General features: G+C 37.5%; 3 protein-coding genes across 3 annotated transcripts in view; 1 reads left to right on the forward strand and 2 right to left on the reverse strand.

The window, feature by feature from the left end:
• snrnp200 (small nuclear ribonucleoprotein 200 (U5)) overlaps positions 1–725 on the forward strand; it is a 36623-nt gene extending 35898 nt beyond the window's left edge. Inside the window, exon 45 of the mRNA XM_022670744.2 lies at positions 13–725. Within this exon, the coding sequence (XP_022526465.1) occupies positions 13–162 (150 nt within the window). The 3' untranslated portion in view covers positions 163–725. The remainder of the gene's footprint in view (positions 1–12) is intronic.
• Positions 726–3081: 2356 nt separating this feature from the next.
• Positions 3082–11959, reverse strand: ptgesl (prostaglandin E synthase 2-like). The gene is made up of 7 exons (XM_049485582.1): positions 11685–11959; positions 7588–7782; positions 7444–7499; positions 7187–7339; positions 6898–7098; positions 6632–6749; positions 3082–3992 (listed from the first exon to the last, which is right to left on the reverse strand). Exons 1-7 carry the CDS (start codon positions 11919–11921, stop codon positions 3861–3863), a joined length of 1092 nt encoding a protein of 363 aa, XP_049341539.1. The 5' UTR covers positions 11922–11959; the 3' UTR covers positions 3082–3860.
• Positions 11960–15050: 3091 nt separating this feature from the next.
• On the reverse strand, positions 15051–27232 carry slc20a1a (solute carrier family 20 member 1a). Its single transcript, XM_007235867.4, has 11 exons — positions 27124–27232; positions 25382–26038; positions 22649–22789; positions 22314–22399; positions 22034–22130; positions 18679–18798; positions 18344–18529; positions 16199–16688; positions 15877–16062; positions 15474–15558; positions 15051–15353 (listed from the first exon to the last, which is right to left on the reverse strand). The coding sequence occupies exons 2-11, from the start codon at positions 25728–25730 to the stop codon at positions 15189–15191; spliced, it is 1905 nt and encodes a 634-aa protein (XP_007235929.3). The 5' UTR covers positions 25731–26038; positions 27124–27232; the 3' UTR covers positions 15051–15188.
• Positions 27233–27694: the final 462 nt, after the last annotated feature.

Genomic DNA, 27694 nt, shown 5'->3' on the forward strand with positions numbered 1-27694 from the left:
TGTCTTGTTTAGGTGAAACTGGACTTCGTGGCCCCTGTTGTTGGAGTGCATAACTACACGCTGTATTTTATGAGTGATGCTTACATGGGCTGTGACCAAGAGTACAAGTTTAGCGTGGATGTGAAGGAGGCGGACAGTGATGGGGACAGCGACTCTGACTAATCTTGTGTTTTGTGTGTATTCTTATGTTTTTTTTTTTTGTAAAATTCTTGATTTTGTGAAAACTATGGTGAAACCTGCTTTTGCATATGAAATATTCATAAAATTGTTCTAAATTCATTTAAAAGAAACGCTGTACTTCTAATCTCGCAAATTGTGTTGCTTGGAAGTTGAGAAATTGTGTGTAAATTTACACATTTTGATGTTTTGCTGGGTCAGGAATACATATTCTGAAATGTTGTTAGTATATGTCTGTTCCTGTTTTCACATTTGCTGTAGGTTAAAATGCGAACAAACAGGCCAAGCAAGATGGTAATCAAGCAGATATTTCAGTACAGCTCTGCTGTTCTGTTGCTACACTGCTGATAGTATGTGGATGTGAAGAGAATTTAAATACACAGATCCCAAGGATGGGTATTGTAAAGTTCTCTTACTTTGATCTTTTTTTACTGAGTTGAATTGTGTATGGGAATAAAGAGGTTGGTTGTCGAGAGTTTGTCTAGAATCTGTGCATTGCGTTTCGATCATATGATTATAGTTTTTAATGAATAAAGCTAGTCATTCAACCTGCTTTTAGATGTTTTTCTTAAACAATATTGATGGTGTATGAGTTGGTTTCCATTGTTAAACAAGCAGCAGGGATACTAATTATAGGAATTGTCTGCTGAACAGGCCACAAAGGCACCAATTACCCTGTCTGGAATTGCAAACTTGCAGACCAAGGACTGTAATGCTCCCTATATATATTTTTTTAAGAAGTTTTGACCAGCAGATCTTCCCAGTTCCAAAGGAAACCACCATCTTTTGCCTGAATGTGTAAGGGTGGTGCTACGGTGGTGATGGATGTATAATAGAAAACCCTTACAAAGAATTAAGTTAATTTAAAAAAATTAACCATTACCCTTATCGTTTTTTTGGAGGGAAACAGGCTTGGCTGAGCAAATAAAGGAGGCAGTTTTAAAGAACATTTGCAAAAAATGTTTCCAAAATACACAGCACTGTGGAGAAATTTTGGCCACTTAATCTTTGCAGAATTGTTGTAATTCCGTCACATTGAAGGGTTTTCCAGCATGAACTGCCTTTTTAAGGTCATGCCACTGCATCTCAATCGGATTCAGGTCAGAATTTTGATAAGGCCACGCCAAAGCCTGCATTTTGTATTCTTGAGCCAGTCAGAGGTGGACTTGCTGGTGTATTTTGGATCATTGTCCTGCTGCAGAACCCAAGTTCACTTCAGCTTGAGGTCACAGATGGCCTCACATACTACTTCAGGATTTGTTGGTAAACAGCGGAATATATGGTTCCATGTATTACAGAAAGTCTTTCAGGTCCTGAAACAGCAAAACAGCCCCAGACCATCACGTTTTACTGCATGTTCGTTTTCTGAAATGTGGTTTTACATTTACGCCAGATGTAATGGGACAAACACCTTCCAAAGCATTTTTGGAAACTTTTGTCTCATAGGTCCAGAGTTTTTCCCAAAAAAATCATCAAGATGTCCTGGTCGCCACCTGGATTTAAGTAAATTATGTGGGGTTGATGCTGCAGTTGGTCTGCAGGTCTAGGTTCAGCAACAGTATGTGCTGAAAGAATGAGGTCAGCTGACTACCTGAATATACTGAATATAGATCAGGTTATTCCAAATTATCAATGGATTTTTTCTTCCCTGATGACACGGACATATGCCAAGATGAAAATGTCAGGATTCATGTGGCTGGAAATGTGAAAGAGGGATTCAGGGAGCATGAGATCATCATTTTCACACATGGATTGTTCACCACAGAGTCCAGATCTTAATCTCACTGAGAATCTTTGGGATGTGCTGGATGGAGAAGACTTTGTGCAGTGGTCAGACTCTACCAACATCAATGCTGCTGCAAGATCTTGGTGAAAAATTAATGGAACACTGGATTGAAATAAATCTTGTGACACTGCAGAAGCTTATCGAAACAATGCCACAGTGAATGTGTGCCACAATCAAAGCTAAAGGCGAACCAACAAAATATTAGAGTGTGACTTTTTTTTTTGGCCAGGCAGTGTTGCTTACAGTGCTTTGCAGGCATTAAGAAGAAAGAGCATGCATTTAAAATAAATTTATTTATACAGTTTTTAGTTGCAATTTTTATAATTTACAATTTGCAAAATATTTACTAAATAGTTTTCATGTCATACAAACACATTAACAAATGATAACATTTTAATGTCTTTGCTATGATTTAAAATGTTATTTATGCCCCGTTTTTCAGCTGTCCTCTATGGTTTATGGTTTCAAACATTCCATCCCCAAAACAAAACATGGTTATAATGAAGATTCATTGTTGTTATTATGAAGTTTTTAAAGGTGAGGTTATACAGAATGCCTAGCCTTTACATTTTTTTTCACCAACCGCACCAAAAACGTACCAAACAGTGGGGTTTATACCGTGGTATGAACTGAACTGTGAATTTTCTGTACCGTTACACCCTTTCTATTGAAAGTGCTAAAATTTTGCTTTTTTTTCTTCTAAACAAATCTGCAAAATAAACAAAAACATAGGTGGGTAGGTCTAGTTTTGGTGCATTTGGCAAACAAAACTTATCCTAACTGCCTAGTACAGGGTGGGTGTACCTTAGTAAAATGACATTTTTGAGTCCTACACATTTTTTTTTTTTTACATATTTTGGTGATTTCTTGACATAATGTTTGATTACTTAAGTTGATTTAAAAAAAATAATTACAGGCATATTCATCCACAAAGGTAATATGGCCTTTTAGTGGATATTTGTTGCTGCAAATATTGTGATAGTATTAAAAAAAAGTCACATAAATACCAGTTTCTCAATTTGTGCTATTAAACACAATGGACCCATTAAAAACAAGTAAAGAAAGATGGCTGTGACCCTGTATTGTCACTGGGTGAGGAACAAAACAGAGCTTTCTGGTTTAAATGAGAAGTGCTTTATTTGGAGAAAGGAAAACACTACACCTTAACTGTGAAACACAGTAGTGGTAATGTTTTTTTTTTTTTTGCTGCATCTGGGTCTAAGATGGCATTGATTATACAATACATTCTAAATTATACCAACAAATTCAGTAAATCTGTCTGTTAGCTCAACCTTAAGAAAAGGTGGGTCAAGCAACAACACAATGACCCTAATCACAGAAGTCGCTCTACCACAGAATGGTTTAAGACAATAAAGTTATTGTTTTAAAATGGCCAGGTCAAAGTCCTGACTTTAATCCAATAAACATGTTGTGGAAGTACCTGAAGCAAAAGACTGATGGGAGGGAACCTACCAACAAATAGGTTTATATTCCACATGTGCACGACTATTCAAGTTGCCCGAAATGCTTAGTTGCAGTTATTGCTGCATGAGATCACATTTTTTTTACACTGACGTACTATTGGATCACATTTTCCTCAATAAGCAAATCAAGACCAAGTGCAATATTGTGTCTATTTTGTTTGAGTTGGGCCAGTAACAATTTACAGGACTGGCATCTGCAACTTTTTACATTACAGACATGATAATGTTAAATAAACACAAGAGACAATAAGAGCCAAATGATTGTTGTTATGAAAATAATAACAAAAACAATTTAATCCAAGAGAAACCGTTCAATTTAAAGCAATGTACATTAAATTATAATGCAAATCAGACATCAGCAGTTTGCTAGCAGTTTAAATTTGCACTTCTTTGACAGAAACACCTGAAGTATTTTATTCTGCATGACTGGGATTATGATGTACACATTTCTCCATACGTCGGTACCAGTGCTTAATTTTGGTGTTCTCCATCATGTCGTTGAAAGCCTCAAGACCTTCCATAACCCTTAGAACACCAAACACGGCCTGTGCAAAACAAAATACATCACTGTTCAGATGACAATCTGTGAAACAGCAACATATTCATCACTGTGGAAATAAAAAAACTACGATTTCAGTGTATTATCTTATTACAGCAAACAATTCACATTTTCACTGTCAAGCAGATAATTCTAATTACTTTAAACAAGGATCTATGTACTGTTTTCAATGTGTAATATAAGCAATTTACACTCACTGACAAAAAAAAATCATTGGGGGAAAAATGGTATAACTGAGAAGTGGCTCTAGTCCCCTGTTGATTGAGATACTGCTGGACATGGGGGCATTTGCCTAGAGATGTTGTAGCTGAGCCTGTAGATCCTGCACACTTGTACGTTTTCAAAGTACCAAAGTCCTAAGTTCTGATTGGCAATAAATCTGGAGACCCAACAGTTTGAAATAAAAAAGAAAGTGAAATTGCAGCATATCAAATAGCATATCAGCTTTTTATATTACAATGGATTGTCGTATGGGTTTGTTGCTCTGCAATTAATCGCTCTTCAATCAGATCTGTGCAGACTCGGTAAGGAAAAAATAAATAAATAAACACAACGCTCCTCATGCAAAATCGAACCCATGTTGTCAGGGTCGCGGTCCCGCTGCTCCGGCTAGTGAATTGGGACGCGGCCGTGGAAAAAAAAAACGCCTGAATAAGGAGATAGGTAGCCCACGAATGAGCGGAAAAACGAGAACGGGCGGAAACTAAAGTCCTGCCGAGTGCGACAGGGAGACAAGTGAGAATGTAAACAAAAAAGCATTTATTATTATTATTATTATTATTAATATTATATATTTTTCAACATAGTTCAAACAACATTACAGGATATAGCACTGAATCGTAACACAAGTTAAAAATCAGTCCGGACCTTGGCCTGTCGAAATTTTCTCTACCTGGAATATACTGAATTCTAATTAGATACCCCTGCATAGTGCATCTAGAAAAAATACTAGAATATCATTGAAAAGTTACTTTATTTCAGTAATTCAGTTTGAAATATGAAACATATATTATATACATGTATTACACACAGTGATCTATTTCAAGCGTTTATTTCTTTTAGGGGTGAAACGATAACTCGAGTTATTCGAGTTACTCGATTTAAAAAATTGATCGAGTAATATTCTTTGCCTCGAGTAATCGTTTATTTAATAAAAAAACGCAGCGCGCAGTAATTCGCGCTTTTAATGTGACAACGCGCTCAGCGTTACGTCACCCGCGCGCAGGAAGAAGTAGCAGGCGGTGGAGGTTTTAGTTGAGAAGAGAGTATTTTGAAGCGGCGCGGGAAAAGAGTGACAACTTACGTGGAAAAAGGACAATAATAATGGAGTATTTTAGGCTGGACAGCGTGTATTCGCTCCTGCCTCCCACAACAGCACGTTTTAATGCTGCGTCTCAGCCGAGGACACATTAGTGGTGGAGCCGAGAGAAGGTTAATATAACTCATAACAAATCAATGATATTAACATTTATGTACCTTAATAACAGAATGACAGCGCTGTGAAGCGCTGACTATTATTAATACTGTCTAATGTGTGTGGTTAGTTTATAAAAACAGACAATTCTGGACTTAATACAGGCTTTATGTAATTGAACACAGCGCTGAGGAGTTTATAAACAAATACATGTCACCGGCTCGGTGAGACGAACTGGCAACATCTCTGCTGTTCAGAAACTGAGATGCAAAACATAATGCAAATGTTTATGCCTTTTTTATTGATTAATTCCCTTTAGTTTTTAAAATAATTTAACTTAATTTATTAAAGTAGTAACTATTAAATTATTATTATTCCTTTATTTCTATTTGTGTTTGCAGTTTGGAAATGTATGTTGTGAAATATAATGTCTTGTTGTTTTGTGTATTTTTAATTACTCTTTAAGCAGACATATGTTTTATCCGATTACTCGATTAATCGAATCGATTTTTCAGTAGAGTACTCAATTACTAAAATAATCGATAGCTGCAGCCCTAATTTCTTTATTATTAATGATTATGGCTTATAGCCAATAAAAACCTAAAAATCAGAGTCTCAGAAAATTAGAATATTATATAAGACCAACTGGTACTTTTGTCAGTGTACCAAGTCCTGCTGGAAAATGAAATCTGCACCTACATAAAAGTTGTCAGCAGAGGGAAGCATGAAGAGCTGTAAGATTTTGTGGGAAAACAAAACTGCACTGACTTTGGACTTGATACTAGAACACAGTGGATCAACACCAGCAGATGACATGTCTCTCTAAACCATCACTGATTGGTTGAAACTTCACACTAGACCTCAAGCAGTTTGGACTGTGTGTCTCTCCACTCCTCCTCCAGACTCTGATTCCTTGATTTACAAAATTTACTGATAATCAGTGATGGTTTGGAGAGACATGTCATCTGCTGGTGTTGATCCACTGTGTTTTATCAAGTCCAAAGTCAAAAAGAAAATGTTACAGCACTTCATGCTTCCCTCTGCTGACAACTTTATTGTAAATGAGTACTATTACTGTTTAAGTATGCTTTACCTGTAGTGTGTGATCATGTTACTACCTCTCTGCAAGTTTTTTTTTTGTTAACAATAAATAATATGACTGTCCTTTTGTTAAATTCAGTGTTAATTTCTTATTAAGCATGCATTCATACCAGATCTGCAAGGTTAGGACTCTCTCCTCCCATGAATTTGTTGTTCTTTCCAACAGCAGCAACCCAATCATTTACAGCCTTGTAGAGGTCCTGTCTCACATCATCCTGCAGATTGTGTCTGTATTATTGGGAAAGAAAAAAAATACAGAATGGAAAATAATGGATAAATAAAGACAGTTACAGTTTAACCATATTTTATGATTTTTAGGAATAATAATATTAAACATCAATCAGTATAAGGTATCAGATGCCAGAGCTGCCCTTACTTATTTTTTAGCCTTTTTGAGATGATCCACATGGCAGCTGCTCCAACATACTTTGCGAAGAAGCCCTCGAACGTGCCAAACTTCCCTTCCCGGACTATGTAGTCGAATGAAGCCAGAGCCTCCCCTGGCGTGCGGTAGACATTAGGAGAAATTAGGTGCACAAGCCAATCATCTGCCCATTTACGCCATTTGATTTCCTCTCTGAAAGAAAAAGAGGACAATATGAGTATGCAAGACATGCAGTCAAATTTAAATACATTTAAATACATACTATAAACTATAGACTAACTTTCTGGAGTCCTTTTTTGGATACAGCTGGTCACAATATGCATCATTCACCATCACCCAGTACTTGTTGCCAAACTCAATGACCTCTTTCCCACTGTCATTTTTTGCAATCATTTCTGGGTAACAGGAGAGAATCTGAGGAATTGTCTTCTCTCTAAAGAAGATGGGTTGAAAGGAATACATTCGTGTTACACCCTGTGTATCACAATTAATTCTGTTACATACAGATCAGGTAATTGTCAATAATCTTAAACATACTTGCTGGTTAGGTAGGTCATCAAAGCACTAATGATGACAGATGAGTCATTAAGTTGCTGTGAAAGAGAACAAAACACAGATGAAGACTGATTTTGGAGTTTTTGTGAGTATAATGCATGAAAAGCATAATTAGTGAATACTTACTGTAGTTCCGTTCACCATCAGGATGGGAACTTTTCTGTAAGTAGACCACTTAATTTCTTGTCGCATAACTGGGTTAACTTCCACAATTTCATACGGGATGCGGTGGTAGTCTAAGAACGCTCTAACTTTGCTGCAGAATGGGCAGGTCTTGTACTGATAGAGTGTCAGCTTCAGATCTGCTCCGATATCCGGTGCCTGTAGAAAAGATTCATTAGTTAAGATTAGAGAGTGAAGCGCTGTATAAAAGTAAAAGTGTGACACAGTGAAGCGCTGTATAACAGTAACAGTGTAACACAGTGAAGCGCTGTATAACAGTAACAGTGTAACACAGTGAAGCGCTGTATAAAAGTAACAGTGTGACACAGTGAAGCGCTGTATAACAGTAACAGTGTAACACACTGAAGCGCTGTATAACAGTAACAGTGTGACACAGTGAAGCGCTGTATAACAGTAACAGTGTGACACAGTGAAGCACTGTATAACAGTAACAGTGTGACACAGTGAAGCGCTGTATAACAGTAACAGTGTGACACAGTGAATAGCTGTATAACAGTAACAGTGTGACACAGTGAAGCGCTGTATAACAGTAACAGTGTAACACAGTGAAGCGCTGTATAACAGTAACAGTGTAACACAGTGAAGCGCTGTATAACAGTAACAGTGTAACACAGTGAAGCGCTGTATAACAGTAACAGTGTAACACAGTGAAGCGCTGTATAACAGTAAGTGTAACACAGTGAAGCGCTGTATAACAGTAACAGTGTAACACAGTGAAGCGCTGTATAACAGTAACAGTGTGACACAGTGAAGCGCTGTATAACAGTAACAGTGTGACACAGTGAAGCGCTGTATAACAGTAACAGTGTGACACAGTGAAGCGCTGTATAACAGTAACAGTGTGACAGTGAAGCGCTGTATAACAGTAACAATGTAACAGTGAATAGCTGTATAACAGTAACAGCATTACACAGTGAAGCGCTGTATAACAGTAACAGTGTAACACAGTGAGGCGCTGTGAAACAGTAACAGTGTTACACAGTGAAGTGCTGTATAACAGTAACAGTGTGACACAGTGAGGCGCTGTGAAACAGTAACAGTGTTACACAGTGAAGTTCTGTATAACAGTAACAGTGTAACACAGTGAAGCACTGTTTAACAGTAACAGTGTGACACAGTGAAGCGCTGTTTAACAGTAACAGCGTTACACAGTGAAGCGCTTTATAACAGTAACAGTGTAACACAGTGAAGCACTTTATATAAGTGTTACACAGTGAACTGCTTTATAACAGTAACAGTGTGACAGTGAAGCGCTGTATAACAGTAACAGTGTTACACAGTGAAGCACTGTATAACAGTAACAGTGTTACACAGTGAAGCGCTTTATAACAGTAACAGTGTTACACAGTGAAGCGCTGTATAACAGTAACAGTGTAACACAGTGAAGAGCTTTATATAAGTGTAACACAGTGAAGTGCTGTATAACAGTAACAGTGTGACACAGTGAGGCGCTGTATAAAAGTAACAGTGTGACACAGTGAAGCGCTGTATAACAGTAACAGTGTAACACAGTGAAGAGCTTTATATAAGTGTAACACAGTGAAGTGCTGTATAACAGTAACAGTGTGACACAGTGAGGCGCTGTATAAAAGTAACAGTGTAACACAGTGAAGAGCTTTATATAAGTGTAACACAGTGAAGTGCTGTATAACAGTAACAGTGTGACACAGTGAGGCGCTGTATAAAAGTAACAGTGTGACACAGTGAAGCGCTGTATAACAGTAACAGTGTAATACAGTGAAGCGCTGTATAACAGTAACAGTGTGACACAGTGAAGCGCTGTATAACAGTAACAGTGTAACACAGTGAAGCGCTGTATAACAGTAACAGTGTAACACAGTGAAGCGCTGTATAACAGTAACAGTGTGACACAGTGAAGCGCTGTATAACAGTAACAGTGTGACACAGTGAAGCGCTGTATAACAGTAACAGTGTTACACAGTGAAGCGCTGTATAACAGTAACAGTGTTACACAGTGAAGCGCTGTATAACAGTAACAGTGTAACACAGTGAAGCGCTGTATAACAGTAACAGTGTTACACAGTGAAGTGCTGTATAACAGTAACAGTGTAACACAGTGAACCGCTGTTTAACAGTAACAGTGTAACACAGTGAAGTGCTTTATATAAGTGTAACACAGTGAAGTGCTGTATAACAGTAACAGTGTGACACAGTGAGGTGCTGTGTAACAGTAACAGTGTTACACAGTGAAGTGCTGTATAACAGTAACAGTGTAACACAGTGAACCGCTGTTTAACAGTAACAGTGTGACACAGTGAGGCGCTGTGTAACAGTAACAGTGTTACACAGTGAAGCGCTTTATAACAGTAACAGTGTAACACAGTAAAGCGCATTATATAAGTATAACACAGTGAAGCGCTATATAACAGTAACAGTGTTACACAGTGAAGCGCTGTTTAACAGTAACAGCGTTACACAGTGAAGCGCTTTATAACAGTAACAGTGTAACACAGTGAAGCACTTTATATAAGTGTTACACAGTGAACTGCTTTATAACAGTAACAGTGTGACAGTGAAGCACTGTATAACAGTAACAGTGTGACACAGTGAAGCGCTTTATAACAGTAACAGTGTAACACAGTGAAGCACTTTATATAAGTGTAACACAGTGAACTGCTTTATAACAGTAACAGTGTGACAGTGAAGCGCTGTATAACAGTAACAGTGTGACACAGTGAAGCGCTTTATAACAGTAACAGTGTAACACAGTGAAGCACTTTATATAAGTGTTACACAGTGAACTGCTTTATAACAGTAACAGTGTAACACAGTCAATCGCTGAATAACAGTAAGTGTTACCCAGTGAAGCGCTGTATAACAGTAACAGTGTTACACAGTGACGCGCTGTATAACAGTAACAGTGTAACACAGTGAAGCGCTGTATAACACTAACAGTGTGACACAGTGAAGCGCTGTATAACAGTAACAGTGTTACACAGTGAAGCGCTGTATAACAGTAACAGTAATACCCAGTGAAGGGCTGTATAACAGTAACAGTGTAACACAGTGAAGCGCTGTATAACAGTAACAGTGTGACACAGTGAAGAGCTGTATAACAGTAACAGTGTGACACAGTGAAGCGCTGTATAACAGTAACAGTGTGACACAGTGAAGCGCTGTATAACAGTAACAGTGTAACACAGTGAAGCGCATTTTAACAGTAACAGTAATACTCAGTGAAGCGCTGTATAACAGTAACAGTGTGACACAGTGAAGAGCTGTATAACAGTAACTGTGTTACACAGTGAAGCGCTGTATAACAGTAACAGTGTTACACAGTGAAGCTCATTTTAACAGTAACAGTAATACTCAGTGAAGCGCTGTATAACAGTAACAGTGTGACACAGTGAAGCGCTGTATAACAGTAACAGTGTGACACAGTGAAGCGCTGTATAACAGTAACAGTGTGACACAGTGAAGCGCTGTATAACAGTAACAGTGTGACACAGTGAAGCGCTGTATAACAGTAACAGTGTTACACAGTGAAGCGTTTTATAACAGTAACAGTGTGACACAGTGACGCGCTGTATAACAGTAACAGTGTGACACAGTGAAGCGCTGTATAACAGTAACAGTGTTACACAGTGAAGCGCATTTTAACAGTAACAGTAATACTCAGTGAAGCGCTGTATAACAGTAACAGTGTGACACAGTGAAGCGCTGTATAACAGTAACAGTGTGACACAGTGAAGCGCTGTATAACAGTAACAGTGTGACACAGTGAAGCGCTGTATAACAGTAACAGTGTGACACAGTGAAGCGCTGTATAACAGTAACAGTGTGACACAGTGAAGCGCTGTATAACAGTAACAGTGTAATACAGGGTTGTGCTTTATAGCAGCAAAGACAGACAGACAGTCAGGCATGTTACCCAACAGCATACTACACAGAAGTGTCCGGGTCAGAGAGAAATCAGAATAATTAAATGAAACAGAGGAGAATAAAGAAGAACTGAGGAGAATACAGTATAATAAAGGGTAATGAACTGGTAACAGGGTAAATAAGGGTAGTACTGGTACCGGCGGTTCGGCCCGGAGGCTCTGAAGTGCGGGGGGGGAGGAGGAGTTCAGCGCGCGGTACAGCCCGAGACCGCCGCCCAGCGCGAGCGCACAGCCCAGCGCCCCGCGCGGGAGTCTCGCCCGGAGCCCGGCCGGCCCGGTCCCGTAGGTCCTCCCCGCGCCGCTCCGGGGAGCGCAGAGCGGAGCCGCGGCTCGGAAAAGCCGCACGCTGACCTTCCCAACACAAACCGCCGCCATCTTCACTCACACTCCTACGGCAAGCGAGAGGGGTCTTCAGCGTCTCTCTCTCTCAGGACCACCAGAGGGCGCTGCTGACATAGCTCAACATCATCTCAGTCCATATTTACGTTTTAGGGCTCTATAACTGTCATCAGACGTCATGACCAACATTCAACCTGAAATTAACTTCTGCTGACGTTGGTGGCCAGCTGGGTGTGATGAACTGTGATAATCACCCGTATCAAACACACAATTCCCTATGCAGCTGTGATCAGCAACATTATCACCCATATAACTACAATCACCCACACAACTGTGACCACCCACACTATCACCTATGTAACTGTGATCATCCACACAATCACTCAAACAACTGTGATCATCCACACAATCACTCACACAACTGTGATCATCCACAAAATCATTCAAACAACTGTGATCATCCACACAATCACTCACACAACTGTGATCATCCACAAAATCATTCAAACAACTGTGATCATCCACACAATCACTCACACAAACTGTGATCATCCACACAATCAAACAACTGTGATCATCCACACAATCACTCACACAACTGTGATCATCCACAAAATCATTCAAACAACTGTGATCATCCACACAATCACTCACACAACTGTGATCATCCACAAAATCATTCAAACAACTGTGATCATCCACACAATCACTCACACAACTGTGATCATCCACACAATCACTCAAACAACTGTGATCATCCACACAATCACTCACACAACTGTGATCATCCACAAAATCATTCAAACAACTGTGATCATCCACACAATCACTCACACAACTGTGATCATCTACACAATCACTCACACAACTGTGATCATCCACAAAATCATTCAAACAACTGTGATCATCCACACAATCACTCACACAACTGTGATCATCCACACAATCACTCACACAAACTGTGATCATCCACAAAATCATTCAAACAACTGTGATCATCCACACAATCACTCACACAACTGTGATCATCCACAAAATCATTCAAACAACTGTGATCATCCACACAATCACTCACACAAACTGTGATCATCCACACAATCACTCAAACAACTGTGATCATCCACACAATCACTCACACAACTGTGATCATCCACAAAATCATTCAAACAACTGTGATCATCCACAAAATCATTCAAACAACTGTGATCATCCACACAATCACTCACACAACTGTGATCATCCACACACTCAAACAACTGTGATCATCCACACAATCACTCACACAAACTGTGATCATCCACACAATCACTCACACAAACTGTGATCATCCCCAAAATCATTCAAACAACTGTGATCATCCACACAATCACTCACACAACTGTGATCATCCACAAAATCATTCAAACAACTGTGATCATCCACACAATCACTCACACAAACTGTGATCATCCACACAATCACTCAAACAACTGTGATCATCCACACAATCACTCACACAACTGTGATCATCCACACAATCACTCACACAACTGTGATCATCCACAAAATCATTCAAACAACTCTGATCATCCACACAATCACTCACACAACTGTGATCATCCACACAATCACTCACACAAACTGTGATCATCCACAAAATCATTCAAACAACTGTGATCATCCACACAATCACTCACACAACTGTGATCATCCACAAAATCATTCAAACAACTGTGATCATCCACACAATCACTCACACAACTGTGATCATCCACAAAATCATTCAAACAACTGTGATCATCCACACAATCACTCACACAAACTGTGATCATCCACACAATCACTCAAACAACTGTGATCATCCACACAATCACTCACACAACTGTGATCATCCACAAAATCATTCAAACAACTGTGATCATCCACACACTCAAACAACTGTGATCATCCACACAATCACTCACACAAACTGTGATCATCCACACAATCACTCACACAACTGTGACCACCCACATAACTGATTACCCACACAACTGTGATCAGTCAATACGCCATTAATAGTTGCAATTTACTGAGAAGCGACAAATTTAGACTTTCTTAACAACTGAATTATGATGCAGTTATGTGATTTTAGTTTAATTGGTCCAACTCCAGCAGTGCCTGCTACTTCTGTGCCAGCCACTGCTCCTGCTCCAGTGCCAGCAGTGCCTGCCACTTCTGCTTCAGTGCCAGCAGTGTCTGCTGCTCCTGTGGTACCCACTGCTCCAATATTCTGATTATTATACAAACTTTAACATCAGATAAAGATAACCTAAGTACATTAAAAAGCACATTTAAATTATAATTTTATTTATTGAAAGAAAGATCCAGCATGAACAGCATTTTTAATGTCATGCCACAGAATTTCAAGCAGACTTTGACTAGGCCACTCCAAAACCTTTATTTTGTTTTTTTAAACCATTCAGAGAGGTGCTTTGGATCATTGTCCTGCTGCAGAACCCAAGTACACCTGAGCTTGAGGTCGAGAACAGATGGAAGGACATTTTCCTTCAGGCTTGTCTGGTAAACAGCAGAATTCCTGGTTCCATCTATTACAGCAAGTTGTCCAGGCCCTACATTCAGTATGATGTTCTTTTTCTTAACTAATGCGTTCATGTGTTTTAAAATGTCTTCAGATCACAAAATAACGTGTTGCTTTTTGAGATCTTTTATCTGCTTCATGTAGTCCGACAGGTTTTATCTAAGCGATTTCTTGATTCTACAGGTCTGGCAGTAATCAGGCCTGGTTGTGGTTAGTAGTGAAGTTTATCACAGTTAATAAATGAAATCATCATTTAAAAAGTGCTTTTTGTATTTATATATTTATTTTTTATTATTTGTCCTAAAGTTTGTTTGATCATCTGAAAGTATGGAAAAAATGTGAAAACAAAAGGGGCAAATACTTTTTCACTCAACTGTATATGATGATTTCAGCTGTTGTTTTTAGATATCTTTGCATGTGTTCCACAGGATTTACATTTTAAATCAAAGTATTTTTATTTTTATTTTTTCAATTTTTACAGTTTTAGAATGAAACATTTGTTCCTCTACGTTAATTGCTTGTTACTACACTGATTTTTAGGTATTCTCTTTTTTTAGGGTAGAGTGTGTTGAACCAAGAAAGGACACAAAAGAAAAGCACAGAAGTCAAAGGACAAGCATTGATTTAATTATACTTTGCACAGTAAAAATAACTTAAATACAACTGAAAATCATAACATTTGTTCATGTAAAAGACAGACAGAAACACTTGTTTAAAACATGAGAATAATTGTAGGTAGACTTTTAACTTACAGATAAAATAGCAAAATAGAATATTGCCATAACAGCAGCACTTATAAGACCAGATATAGGCACAGTCACAAACCAGGCAATAAAAATATTCCGAAAAAGAAGCCAGTCAACAGCTTTCCTGGAGCGAAGCCACCCCACAGCCACGACAGATCCAACCTGTTCATTCAAAAGCACACAAAATTAAAGGTAAGCACAAATGATGTATTATTTATAGGAAGAAATTATTAAACTTGCAGTCTTTCACTAAAACAAATAAATTGTATGAGGCACAGTCACCTTGCAATGAGTCGTACTGACAGGGAGTCCAATGTTTGAAGCAACAACTACAGTTACAGCAGAGGCCAGTTCAATGCTGAATCCACTATGAGGAAATAATTAATTTGTAGTGAGATTAAATACGAGGTGCACCAAATAAAAGTATCGTTACTTAGTTAAAACATATAGTTTAAATGATTAACAAAAAAAATAAGACACTTGCAATTTATCAGTAATATTTAAAAAATCGCTGTTCATTTAGGAATTTATACCAAAAGTTCACTTTAGTTCAAAAGCAACTATTTCTGCTGTTACAGTCATACTTTTTATGTAAACTGAAGCATTAAATAAGGCTGAAGTTTTACTTTGCGTTTGATTATGACAGAATAACAATAATAAGGTTCAATGTAGTAATGTTTTTTACCTGGACGGCGTGATGGGTGTCAGATCTTTGCCCATAGTTTGAATGACCCTTCTGCCCCAAACCCACAGCCCCATGCATATCCCCAGCCCCCCGTAGAGGAGGAGCCAGATGGGTGTTGGGGCATTTGATGTTACAGAGGCATTTTTATACACCACCCAGAGCGCTATCAAAGGACCAATTGCATTGCTGTAACAGGAAGTGGTAGACAAGAGAAGGTAATGATTAGGGCATTTGTAGGAGATTTAATGACAAGACAAGTTAGTTATTCATCATTATTTTAAATCTGGCAGATTTGTTGCTACAGTCGAAGATCACACTGTACCTCACATCATTCCCTCCATGTGCGAAAGACCCGAAGCAGGCAGTGAGAATCTGCAGGAACCTGAAAAGCATGGAAACCTCTGGCTTGTCGACCTCTAGTTCATCCACTTCCTCTTCCTGTAGAGGGTTCTCTCCATTTTCCTCATCTCCCAGATCTACAGGCATGTCACCAACACCACCAGCGTCTTCATCTGTGAGAGCTGTGTTGTAACTGGTGTAACTGGTGTAACTGTTGTAACTGTCCACTCGTGAGCGTCTTTTCTCACTACCCTCTCCAGACAAACTTCCATCACTGAAAGATCTGTGGATTCCATAGATGGCCAGAGTATAGGAAGTATAGCTGTTGTTTCGACGAATGGGCTTGTCACCAGTCTCACCTATGCATTCACCCACTTTAGCACGATGCAGCTTATGCAGCAAGTCCTTGTAGATGCCGGGGTCTTTGTGAGCTGCAGGTAGATGGTTCCCCTGCAGCTGTGAGACTGCCATTCCTGTATTTTAATTTAGCAATGCAATAGACATATAAGTTAAACCATATTTAAATGCATTCAATATTCACAGCTTTAATTAATTTTATACCTACTTTTCTTTAATTATTTGAAATATGCAAGATGCACTGCCCTCCAGAATTACTGGCAGCCTTATTAAACATAAATAATCAGCTTGATTTTTTCATAAACATAGAATAATAGTTAGAGTGCTTGATAACTGGTGGAAGGTGTCACATGATAATATGAAATATGAAAATATTAACCAATTATCTTTTCTTCCTCTATGCTGCATTAGTGATTATGGGAAAACAATACATTTTGTCTTTTAAATAATATGATACTGTGAATATTTTATATAATTAAGAACAAACACTTATAATCAATACATTATTTTGCAAATTCTGCCTTAGCAAAACAAAATGCTGACAGTAACCCAGCACAGATTAGAATAAAATAAATGCAGTATTCCTGCCATATTTTCTACACTCCGTACAGTTTAACCCCTTAAAATGCCTTTTCCCATATAGGGGCTACATGTGTAGGTGATTCAAAACCCCTTTTCTCTGCAGTAAAATAACTTCTTTACATTCTGAAAACTTGAGGGCTTTGAAATTTCCTACAGGACACTTGGAGAAACTGCCTATTTTCTCTCTACTCCACTTAATAATTCCAGATCAGTAACAGGAATCAACCCAAATTCTGCAGGTTTGAAAATGAAGATGTAAAGATGTAAAAACTAGATAAACATAACAAAACTAAAGGTTTGGAGGACATGAACGGTTTGATTTGTATTTAGGAACTTACTGATTTTAAGTTAGGAAAGAGTCAGTTTTATTATTTTATTCATTATATTTTGATTTTAGCAGATTTACTTAAATATTTGTAATGTTACAATTACAATTATGCTTTTCAGAAATCATTATCAAATAACTTTTTATGTAATTCTTAAATAGAAATCCTTAAGATTTAGTGGTTTAATGTCAGGCAAACAATCATGGCCTGATAAGGGGTTAATTAAAAAAACTGACCCTAAATTGGCAAATTAGAATTGCAGTGGTGATATCATACAGGAGTGCCACATGACCTGTTGCCTCCACAAGACGAGTTTGGTAGATCCTGCTATTAATGATTTAATTTTGAGAAAGTGATGGTGTATGTATTACCACATGTATATAATATAATTATTTTGTCACTGAACATTTCTTCTGACACAATATGTAGATTTCTTGTACATTTTCAGTAAAAGATTTGTAGAATCAGCAAATTTTTAGCAAGTTAATAATAATTCTCTTCTTCTACGAACTTAGGTAGATTTATATGTGTTTTTTTTACATAATTTTGAGTACACTTCTAGTATATTGTAAATGTACTACTTTGTGTATTGATGCACATATTGTGTACACCTTTTGCCACTAATTATATTTTCTGTCAACACATTGTATAATAATTTAAAGGATATTTCTTAAAAATACATTTTATGTAGATACAGAGAAAGTTTATTTAATATGTATTTTCATTGAGTATATTAAATAGAAAATATACTTTTAGTATTCTTACCTAATATGAACATACTTTTAATGCTCTTAAGTGTACTTCACAAGGGATTACACAAGTGATTACATGAAGGTCCCCAGAGCTCATTAAAGGAAACTAACCATTCAAGTCCTTGTTTTCTGCCTCTGGGTCTTCAGAGCCGCCAATGTCAAAAGTTGCTTTTGTTCTCTCCACAAGCGTCTGGGAATCAGGAGAATGGGACCACAACTTCTCAGGATGTTTTCTTGACGTGTCTGTTGGAGCCTTTTCAAGCAATGATTCCTCACAGTTTTTAGATGTAACTACACCTACAGGAAAAAAAATTACATTTATTCAACACAGCATATTGTAGACCCTTTTCACCTGTTGTCTTCCTGCACAATTATTTTAGTAGAGACAACTGCAAATATATAAAGCAAATCAATCATGCTATACTCATAATATAATCAAAACATACTTTTAACTTTCTTCTTTAAGCGTGGGCATACGACAAACCACACCAGCACAGCAGTGAGGAGAGCACAACCCAGTGAAATAAGGAGTGTCCCCCACCATGGCACCTTGTTAAATCCAAGCACTGAAAAAAGAAGAAAGCAACAAAAAGTGTGAGTTAAACATGGTTCTTGCATCATTTTAAAAGTCAAATTTAATGCTTTTTAGGACCTTTTTAAGACCTCAATTAATATTTTTAAGACCCAAAAATGTAGTCATAATTTCTTAGGTAGAAAATAATGTATTGTATTGGAAATCAAAGCTTAACGTTTTCCATTTGTTCTCTTTTTTTTTTTTTTTTTTTTAATCCACTAACTTTACGTCTCTCCCCGGTAAGGTAGCTAACTTGCTGGTAACGGTATTATGTTAGCATGTTAGCTAGCTCGCTGCTAATGTTAGCTAGCTCTCTGCTAAACTTAGTTCTCTCACCGGTAACATAGTTAGCTAACTCACCACTAATGTTAGCTAGCTCGCTGTTAACATTAGTATGTTAGCTAGCTCGCCGCTAATATTAGCTAGCTTTCTGCAAACCTTAGTTCTCTCCCCAGTATCATAGCTAACTTGCTTCTACTGTTAGCTAACTCGCCACTAAACTTTCTTTCCCCGGTGGCGTTAGCTAGCTCTCAGCTAATATTAGCTAGTGTGCCACTAACCTTAGTTCTTTCCCCAGTAACGTAGCTAACTTTCCACTAAGATTAGTATGGTAGCTAGCTTGCTGCTAATGCTAGTATGTTAGCTAGCTCGCTGTTAACATTAGTATGTTAGCTAGCTCACCGCAAATGTTACCTAGCTTTCTGCTAACCTCTCCCCAGTAATATAGCTAACTCACCACTAACGTTGCTTTGCTAGCTTGCCACTAAAGTTAGTATTTTCCCTAGCTCTCTGCTAACATTAGTCCTCTCTCCGGTAACTTAGCTATCTGGTCACTTACATTAGTATGTTAGCTAGCTTGCTGCTAATGTTAGCTTACTCTACACTAAACTTAGTCCTCTCCTTGGTAACATAGCTAATTAATGTTACCCGGTTAATTACCCGGATTTTATTTTAAGTCTTTTTAAGGACCTGCAGGACCCTGTTAAAGCTATGACAAGAATATTGAGAAAAGACCACAGAAGAAAAGAAAAAACAACTGTTTAAACACAGGAAGGGAAAAAGGCATGAATAGGCAGGAAAGCATACTACTTGACAAAGAGAGAAACACAAACCAAAAATAATATATGCAATACACCAGTCCAAACTGGCTAAAATGGCACAGAGCAAAATATTCTGGAAGAGCGAGAGCCACAACAAATCAATCTTAAACTTTCCAGAAGCTACATTGGTAGAGGTCTTAAAGTTCTCTTGAGTCTCTGCACAGATCATCTTTATACTGCATACATAAGTCTACGCTACATACATCTGCTGTGTTCTTGCTGTATTATGATGAGACGTGCAGGTGGGATGGATCATATAAACCAAGTGTTGGATTGGTATATGTTTATACTTCTCATTTAATCATAATCAGATTCACTCTATTCCGATGGAGAGATTTGGACCTAGATAGAGTTTATTTGAATGCTGACACCCCGGAATTAAAACAAGCTGAAATGTAATGTAGGGAGTAGAAAGTTCAGATAATTGTGAGAAAATGTGGAGTAGAAAAGGACTCCAGTTAGGTATAGATAACCAATATTTCTGCCTAAGTATAGTAATTTGTTATTGACACCTCTGAACAGTTTTCCCAAATTATCTGATGTAAAATCAATTTGTCAAATTTTACAGTATAAGAGAAGTGACCTGTAAATCTATGGGGAGGCAAACACTTTTTCACACAGGGCTAGATTGTTTTTTTTCCCTTAATAAATTAAATCATTATTTAAAAAGTGTTTTTTATAATTACACAGGTTTTATTTGTCTAATATTAAAGATTTTTGATATCTAAAAATGTAAGTATGACAAAAATCTAAAAGAGGGCAAATATTTTTTCACGCAACTGTATGAGTAAACTATAATAGACCACTGCTTTTTGTTTTTCCAGAAAAATCGAATTGCAGATAGTGACCCTGCAAGATGTTAAGATTTTGTGTAATGACATAAACTGTAGGTAATGACAAATTGTCTTTAGTTTTGAGAAAATGTTGTAAGAGACACTTCACTCAATATTAGTTTTTAAGTATTCAATATAAGGGCAGAGACAAACACATACATTTACATGAATACTGAGCAAAAAAACAACTACAAAGTGTCGGGGTTGGGGAGCCCAAAAAATAATGTACCACACCAAATACATATTTTTAGAAAAACATACAGTGAGTCCAAGAAGTATTTGATCCCTTGCTGATTTTCTTTGTTTGCCCACTAATAAAGACACTATCCTTCTGCACTTTTAATGGTAGATATATTCTAACATGGAGAGACAGAATATCAAGACAAAAATCCAGAATATAATTTTAAAGAATATATTTTAATTAATTTGTATTTCAATGAGGAAAATAAGTATTTGATCCCTCTTGCCAAACACACTCAATACTTAGTGGCAAAGCCTTTGTTTGCAAGCACAGCGGTGAGACGTTTGTTGTAGTTAACCACAAGTTTAGCACACACACCAGGGGGAATTTTGGCCCACTCTTCTTTGCAGATCCTCTCTAAATCATGAAGCTAAATCAAGCTGTCGCTTGGCAACTCTGACCTTCAGCTCCCTCCATAGATTTTCGATCGGATTGAGGTCTGGCGACTGGCTGGGCCACTCCATGACCTTAATGTGATTTTTCTTGAGCCAATCCTTTGTTGCCTTTGCTGTATGTTTAGGGTCGTTATCATGTTGGAAGACCCAACCACGGCCCATTTTCAGATCCCTGGCAGAGGGGAGGAGGTTGTCCCTCAGGATTGTGCGGTACAGGGCTCCATCCATCTTCCCAGTGATGCAGTGAAGTAGCCCTGTACCCTTGGCAGAGAAACACCCCCAAAACATTATGCTTCCACCTCCATGCTTGACGGTGGGCACAGTGTTCTTCGGGTCATAGGCAGCATTTTTCTTCCTCCACACATGGCGGGTGGAGTTGAGGCTAAAAAGTTCAATTTTGGTCTCGTCTGACCACAAAACCTTCTCCCAATAACTTGGTTCATCTTTCAAATGATCATTGGCATACTTGAGGCGCACCTCCACCTCTTTTTAATATTCTGTCTCCCCATGTAAGAATACATCTACCATTAAAAGTATAGAATGATCATGTCTTTATTAGTGGGCCAACGAAGAAAATCAGCAAGGGATCAAATACTTCTTGGACTCACTGTATCTTGGTTTTTCTAATCAGGAAATGTGAAAGTTTGTTAAAACTTACTAGGAGCTCCGGTGAACATAATGGAGAAAAGATTAATTCCCATTGTAACAGCATAGAATATTGGAAGGGCTCTTAAACCATTGACCATTGGATCATCCTAGAATACAAAAAAACATTGTTCATAGTCAGGCTTAATCTGCCAAATCGGTTAAACCTACACATCACTTCATTCCAAAACACGCAGACTGAATATTGACAGTAAACCATACTTAGCTCATGAAGCATGAAGAGAAACGCTGATAGGTTATGTAAAACAGTGAATTTTAGGGTTATATTTTACCTTATTTAGGATGAATTTTCGGACAGTGTAAAAGAGAACTGCAGACATCATGCCTGAGAGCAGGGGGGAGAGGAACCACGAAGCAACTGTTGCAAAAATAAACAAAATAAAGCCACATACATAAGCTATTTAAAACATAGATATTATCTTAAGATCATGTGACTATAACTGTGACTTTTTTAGAATTCCAAGCTGTATATACTTAAACAGTCTTCATCAAGGTTATTGTCGTCTGCCATGTAATAATATTTTTTTTCTGTATAAATTTTAGTCAAGATTGTGAAGACACAAGTTTAAAAGCAGATTAGCTGTAGGAGAATAGTTGTAGGTCATACCGATACGTAGCAGTTCCAGCCATCTGACCCCTTGGTATCCCCTAGCAACCATAGAAAAGCCAATCGTTGCTCCAACGATGCAGTGTGTTCCAGAGATCGGGAGCTTCAGAAAAGAAGCCACCAGCTGCCAAACAGCAGACCCTACAACACACACAGGTTCTTGTGATATGACAAGATAACAAAGATCCACCCTGTTAATATCTACAAAACCATGTATGTAAGAAAAGTAACATTTTCTGTTTGAAAAAGATCAGTAATACAGTGACATTTTGTCACCTTACATACATAAACTTAAATGTATTTCATTGAGATTTAAGTTAAGTGATAATAAGTAGTCCAACACAAAGTAGCGCATAATTGTGTAATGGAAATATAATGATGCATGGTTTTAAATGTGTTTCATGCAAAAGTATTCAACCCCTTTTTACTCTGAAACCCCTAAATAAAATCCTGTGCAATCAATTGCTGTGTGTAACTTAGTCTCATTATAAATACAGCTGTTCTGTGACGGCCTCAGATGTTTGTTAGAAAACACAAGTGGAAGTTTAAAGCAGGTTAGGTTATAAAACCCTTTCCCAAGCTTTGAACGACATGGCCGTCCCACCCAAACTGACAGATCAAGTAAGGAAATTACTGGTCAGAGAAGCAGCCAAGAGGAGAGTGGATGTAGAGTGGAGGTAGTGTGACGTACAGTGGGAGTGGAGTGAGGTTAGTGTGTGGTAAAGTGAGGTTAATGGGGTAGGGTGGGTTAGAGTGAAGTTACACTAAAATAAAGGGAGGTTACAGTACAATTAGAGTGAAGTTAGAGTGTGGTGGAGTGAGGGTAGAGTGAGGTTCGAGTGTGATTGTAGAGTATTGTAGAGTGTAAGGCAGAGTGAGGTTATAGAGAAGGTAGAGTGAGTTTAGTGTAATGCAAATGGAAGTAGGGCGAGGTTAGTGAGGTGAAGTGGAGGAGAGAGGTAAGTGTGGTAAAGTAAGGTTAGTATGTGGTAGAGTGATGTAGTGTAGGATAAGAGTGAGGTACAGTGGGGTACAGTGAGTTTATTGTGTACTAGAGTGGGGTTAGAGTGAGGTTAGTATGTGGTAGAGTGAGGTAGGTTAAGATAAGAGTGAGGTACAGTGGGGTACAGTGAGTTTATTGTGTACTAGAGTGGGGTTAGAGTGAGAGTAGATTGTGGTAGAGTGAGATAAATTGAATTAAGTAAAGGTAGAGCAAGGTAAAGTGGGCTTAGAGTGAGATAGAGCAAGGTAGAGTGAGATAAAGTGGGGTAGAGTGAGGTAAGAGTATGTAAGAGTGAGGTTAGAGCAGGGATAGAATGAGAAGAAGTGGGAGTAGAGTGAGGTTAGAGTGAGTTAAAGTAAGGGTAGAGTTATAAAGTGAGGTAACGTTAGGGTATAGTTAGAAAGTGAAGTAGAGTGAGGGTAGAGTAAAAAGCCTTAGACAAGATACTAATTTAGAAACAAGTTTACTTAATTTATGGAGTTTCACATTCACCTTAAAAAAAAAAAAAAAAAAAAAAAAAAAAAAAACCTAAAATTGTTCTCCATAATGTAAAAAATACTGAATCGCCCAAAGTAACATTACTTAATTGGTCTAACTAAATAGTTTGTTTGCAGATTTGAACAGGGTTTCTTGAGCAATTCTGCAGGGGGGTTCACCTGATGTTGGTCACGCTATGTGTTTTTGGGCATGTCCTCCTACCCAACCTGTGTGTAATCACTCTCCACAGGCTGCTTATCATGGGATTTCTATAGATTTCTATGTCTATATGCTGGTTAACTGTCTGGCCTCAGCTGAGAGTGACTATAAACTGGCTGGCTCCAGCTTGTTAAATTTGCAAGTATATGCGACTGACAAAAAGCACAGTGATAATGATAAATTTCCACTTCCCAGTTGCTAAATTTAATTTAAAAAAATATAGTGTTGTGCCCACTACAAAACGTATGATTGACACAAATTAATTAATTCATCAGTTAAACCTAATAAGATACACTTAATAGAACTAAGATTAGGCCAGCAAATGAAATAAAGTACATTTTTAAGTTCGTGAGACTAAATATTATACATATAAAAAATAAATGATCTGAACTAAAACTTTCTAGCTTTGAGTTTGGCTTTAAAACTTAAAATTGTAGTTCAGTAAATGCCTTAAAATTGTGGGTTTTCTCAACTTTTTCATTTATACAATGTTGGTAATGGGATTTCCAACAGCCTTATTTTACATTACAATTTTTGTCCATATTGTATGCCCTATCGCAATCATTATAACAATAATCACCATGCACTTTTTTTGACTGACATGGATTTAGACAAGACAAAGATGGGTGTTGTTCTCCTTTTGGTAATGTGGATATAAGAATATTAAAACACTTAATAAATAAATAAACAAACAAAAATAAATATGTATTTAGGACCTATTGCCTGTATTTGTGCTCTGCTATTGCCAATACAGACAGCAACACCAAAAAAAATGTATGATTTCTACACGTACATATTTTGCATACCTTCTGAGCATATGGAGCATCTTGTGAGATTAAACAGGCTGTAACTTGACAAATAGGTGTTATTGATGCATTAGGTGTTATTAAAGCTGTAATTCTTCCTGGTTTGTGGATGCTGTGGTGCACGTAACAACTAATAATCTTTGCTATGGATTTAAAATAAGGTAAAAAAAAAAATCATTATATGAAGTTTAATGCTGTAGAAGGTACAACAAAATAGCTTTTTCTTACCAAACATTGCACTGATGGAGCCGGCCATCAGTAACGGCTCAGAGCCATTGTACATGTTGATGTCAATGATTCCCGATCGAATCGTCTCACTGACTTTGGCCCCCAGTAGAATTGCTCCTATTGTCTCGAAGATGGTAGCGAGGATGCAAGCCTGGCGCAGTGTCACCACTCCAGAACCCACTGCTGTGCCGAACGAGTTAGCCACATCATTGGCTCCGACAGAAAAAGCCAAGATAAAGGCAATGATGAAGCCCAAAATCAGCAGCCACAGATAAGCAGATAGGGTGGACTCTACCGGTAATGCTTCTGTGGTCACAGTAATAAAGGATACTGGTGTAGTGGATTCCATTACTGCTACCTGAGTGAAAACACTTTGGAATGAACTATGTGGATCTAGATTTCAATTACTTAGCTGTTAAACTAATAATTTGAGAAATTCAAGCTAAAATAGGTTTCTTAACAAATAAATATGGAACTGGTTTTATATTAGAAAATAGAACTAATAAAGTTCTAATAAAGACGATGGCCATTCAAACTAACAAAAAATAGCTAAGCCCATTACAGTCATCTATGGTGAGCCAACTGCTAGCCAAATACATTTTTCGGCTGTTGTGGCAAAAAAAAAATAGTTTAAGTGGGAGAAGTGGGTGGCACATTCTGAAAAAGAAAAAAAAATAATGTGGGTTAATCTTATAAACAGAACAATTTTTAAGCAACATTTAGATAATCAGAATTAAATTTTTTTTAAAGACCTTGCCTTGGAGAACATGAGAAAACATGAGAAAAAACGTGGAATTACATTTTAATAATGAAATATTAAAAATAAAAAAAACTTTTTATATAGTGAAAAATATATGCACTTATCATCACACTGTGAACAACTGTATCTTTTACAGTAAATATTAACAATAATAAAGTTCAAAATGTCTGCATATTACATATTACTGCATTTACCTTGTGCTTACTATTATTGTAATTAAACATTTACTGTAGTTGATATATAGAGATATAGCTATTTGGAGTGTGTCAACATGGTTTATCTTTCAAAGTGCCCTATTAGAACAACATGTTCTTTCTGTAAAAGAGCTGTTCTGTTTGTGTCTTTGCTGATTAAACCCATTTCGCCTGAGCAAAGGTCTTAATAAGATGCTCTTAGTATACTTTAATTTTAGCAAATTCAAAAATGTTATAGACATAATCTGGCACCACTGATGCTAGAAATTTTTTTGTAAACTGTACGAACTCATTCTGTTTTAACTGAATTGTTTATTTCAGAGCAGGGTACTAAAAGTGTTTGCAAATACAGAAAACACAAGTTAAAATAGCCACAGTTGCTGTTCTAACGAAATGTTCAAAAGTTCAATGTCAATATTTTCCTATTAATTTAGTTTAATTTATTTAAATATTAGTGGTGTTATTATAAACAGGCTATGTGCTTCTTAAAGCATGTCATTTCATTTAAGCATTTTGCATTTTGTCTTTCTTGTAATTCACTATGGAAAACATTTAGTGCAAGGTCACATATTTAAATACTATTAAATACTATTACACATTTAGTAATTAAAACACATTAAACAAATACAAAAATCATGTGATATAAAGAGTAAACTGTAAGCTATCTTTGACTAAGACGCACAGATAGTTAGTAACAAGACATGCTGTATTTTTTCAAGAAGAGATCTGATGTTAGAAGCTCATAAACAGATAAAAAGCTCTATAATATTAATTAATCAGAATCCTACCGAAAGCGCCGCAGCTTGTGGCAATGTGCTGGTTATTTGGTATTGTTCAACAGCAGTCCTGTGCTGATAAACGCTGTCAGCTCCTCTCCCTCTCTCAGAAAAGCTACTGAAGCTGATTATATCTGTTTCTCCAGAAGAGGAGGGCAAACGGCTGACAGGACGCACAGGCTCAGAGAGTCGTCTGAGTTGCGTAAGAGTCACAACAGGTTTTAATATTTAGCCAGACCGGCAGGTGAGTTATTCCTTATATACCATCATTTTATTTTACGGAATAAAGACTACCTGTTTTACAACAAATAGGTATTGCAGTTTTGATTGGATTTGCACAATAGACAATTACGTTAATCCTTTATTTTAAGGACTGTGTTTTGTAGAAGCAGTTTCAAGTGTTTACGCTTTTATCCAAAGAGACTCACAAATAATGATGTACATTAGTAATACCAAAGTAAGTCCAAGGCAAAAACACTTTTTTGATAGGGTGTAAATGGGGGCCAAAGGGTAATAGTGGGATAGAGCAAAGACATAACATATGTAGACATCTCATTATGGGCTGGAGACTTACCCAGTGTTG

Source organism: Astyanax mexicanus, chromosome 12, assembly GCF_023375975.1.
Source record: "Astyanax mexicanus isolate ESR-SI-001 chromosome 12, AstMex3_surface, whole genome shotgun sequence".
NCBI classification, from domain to species: domain Eukaryota; kingdom Metazoa; phylum Chordata; class Actinopteri; order Characiformes; family Acestrorhamphidae; genus Astyanax; species Astyanax mexicanus.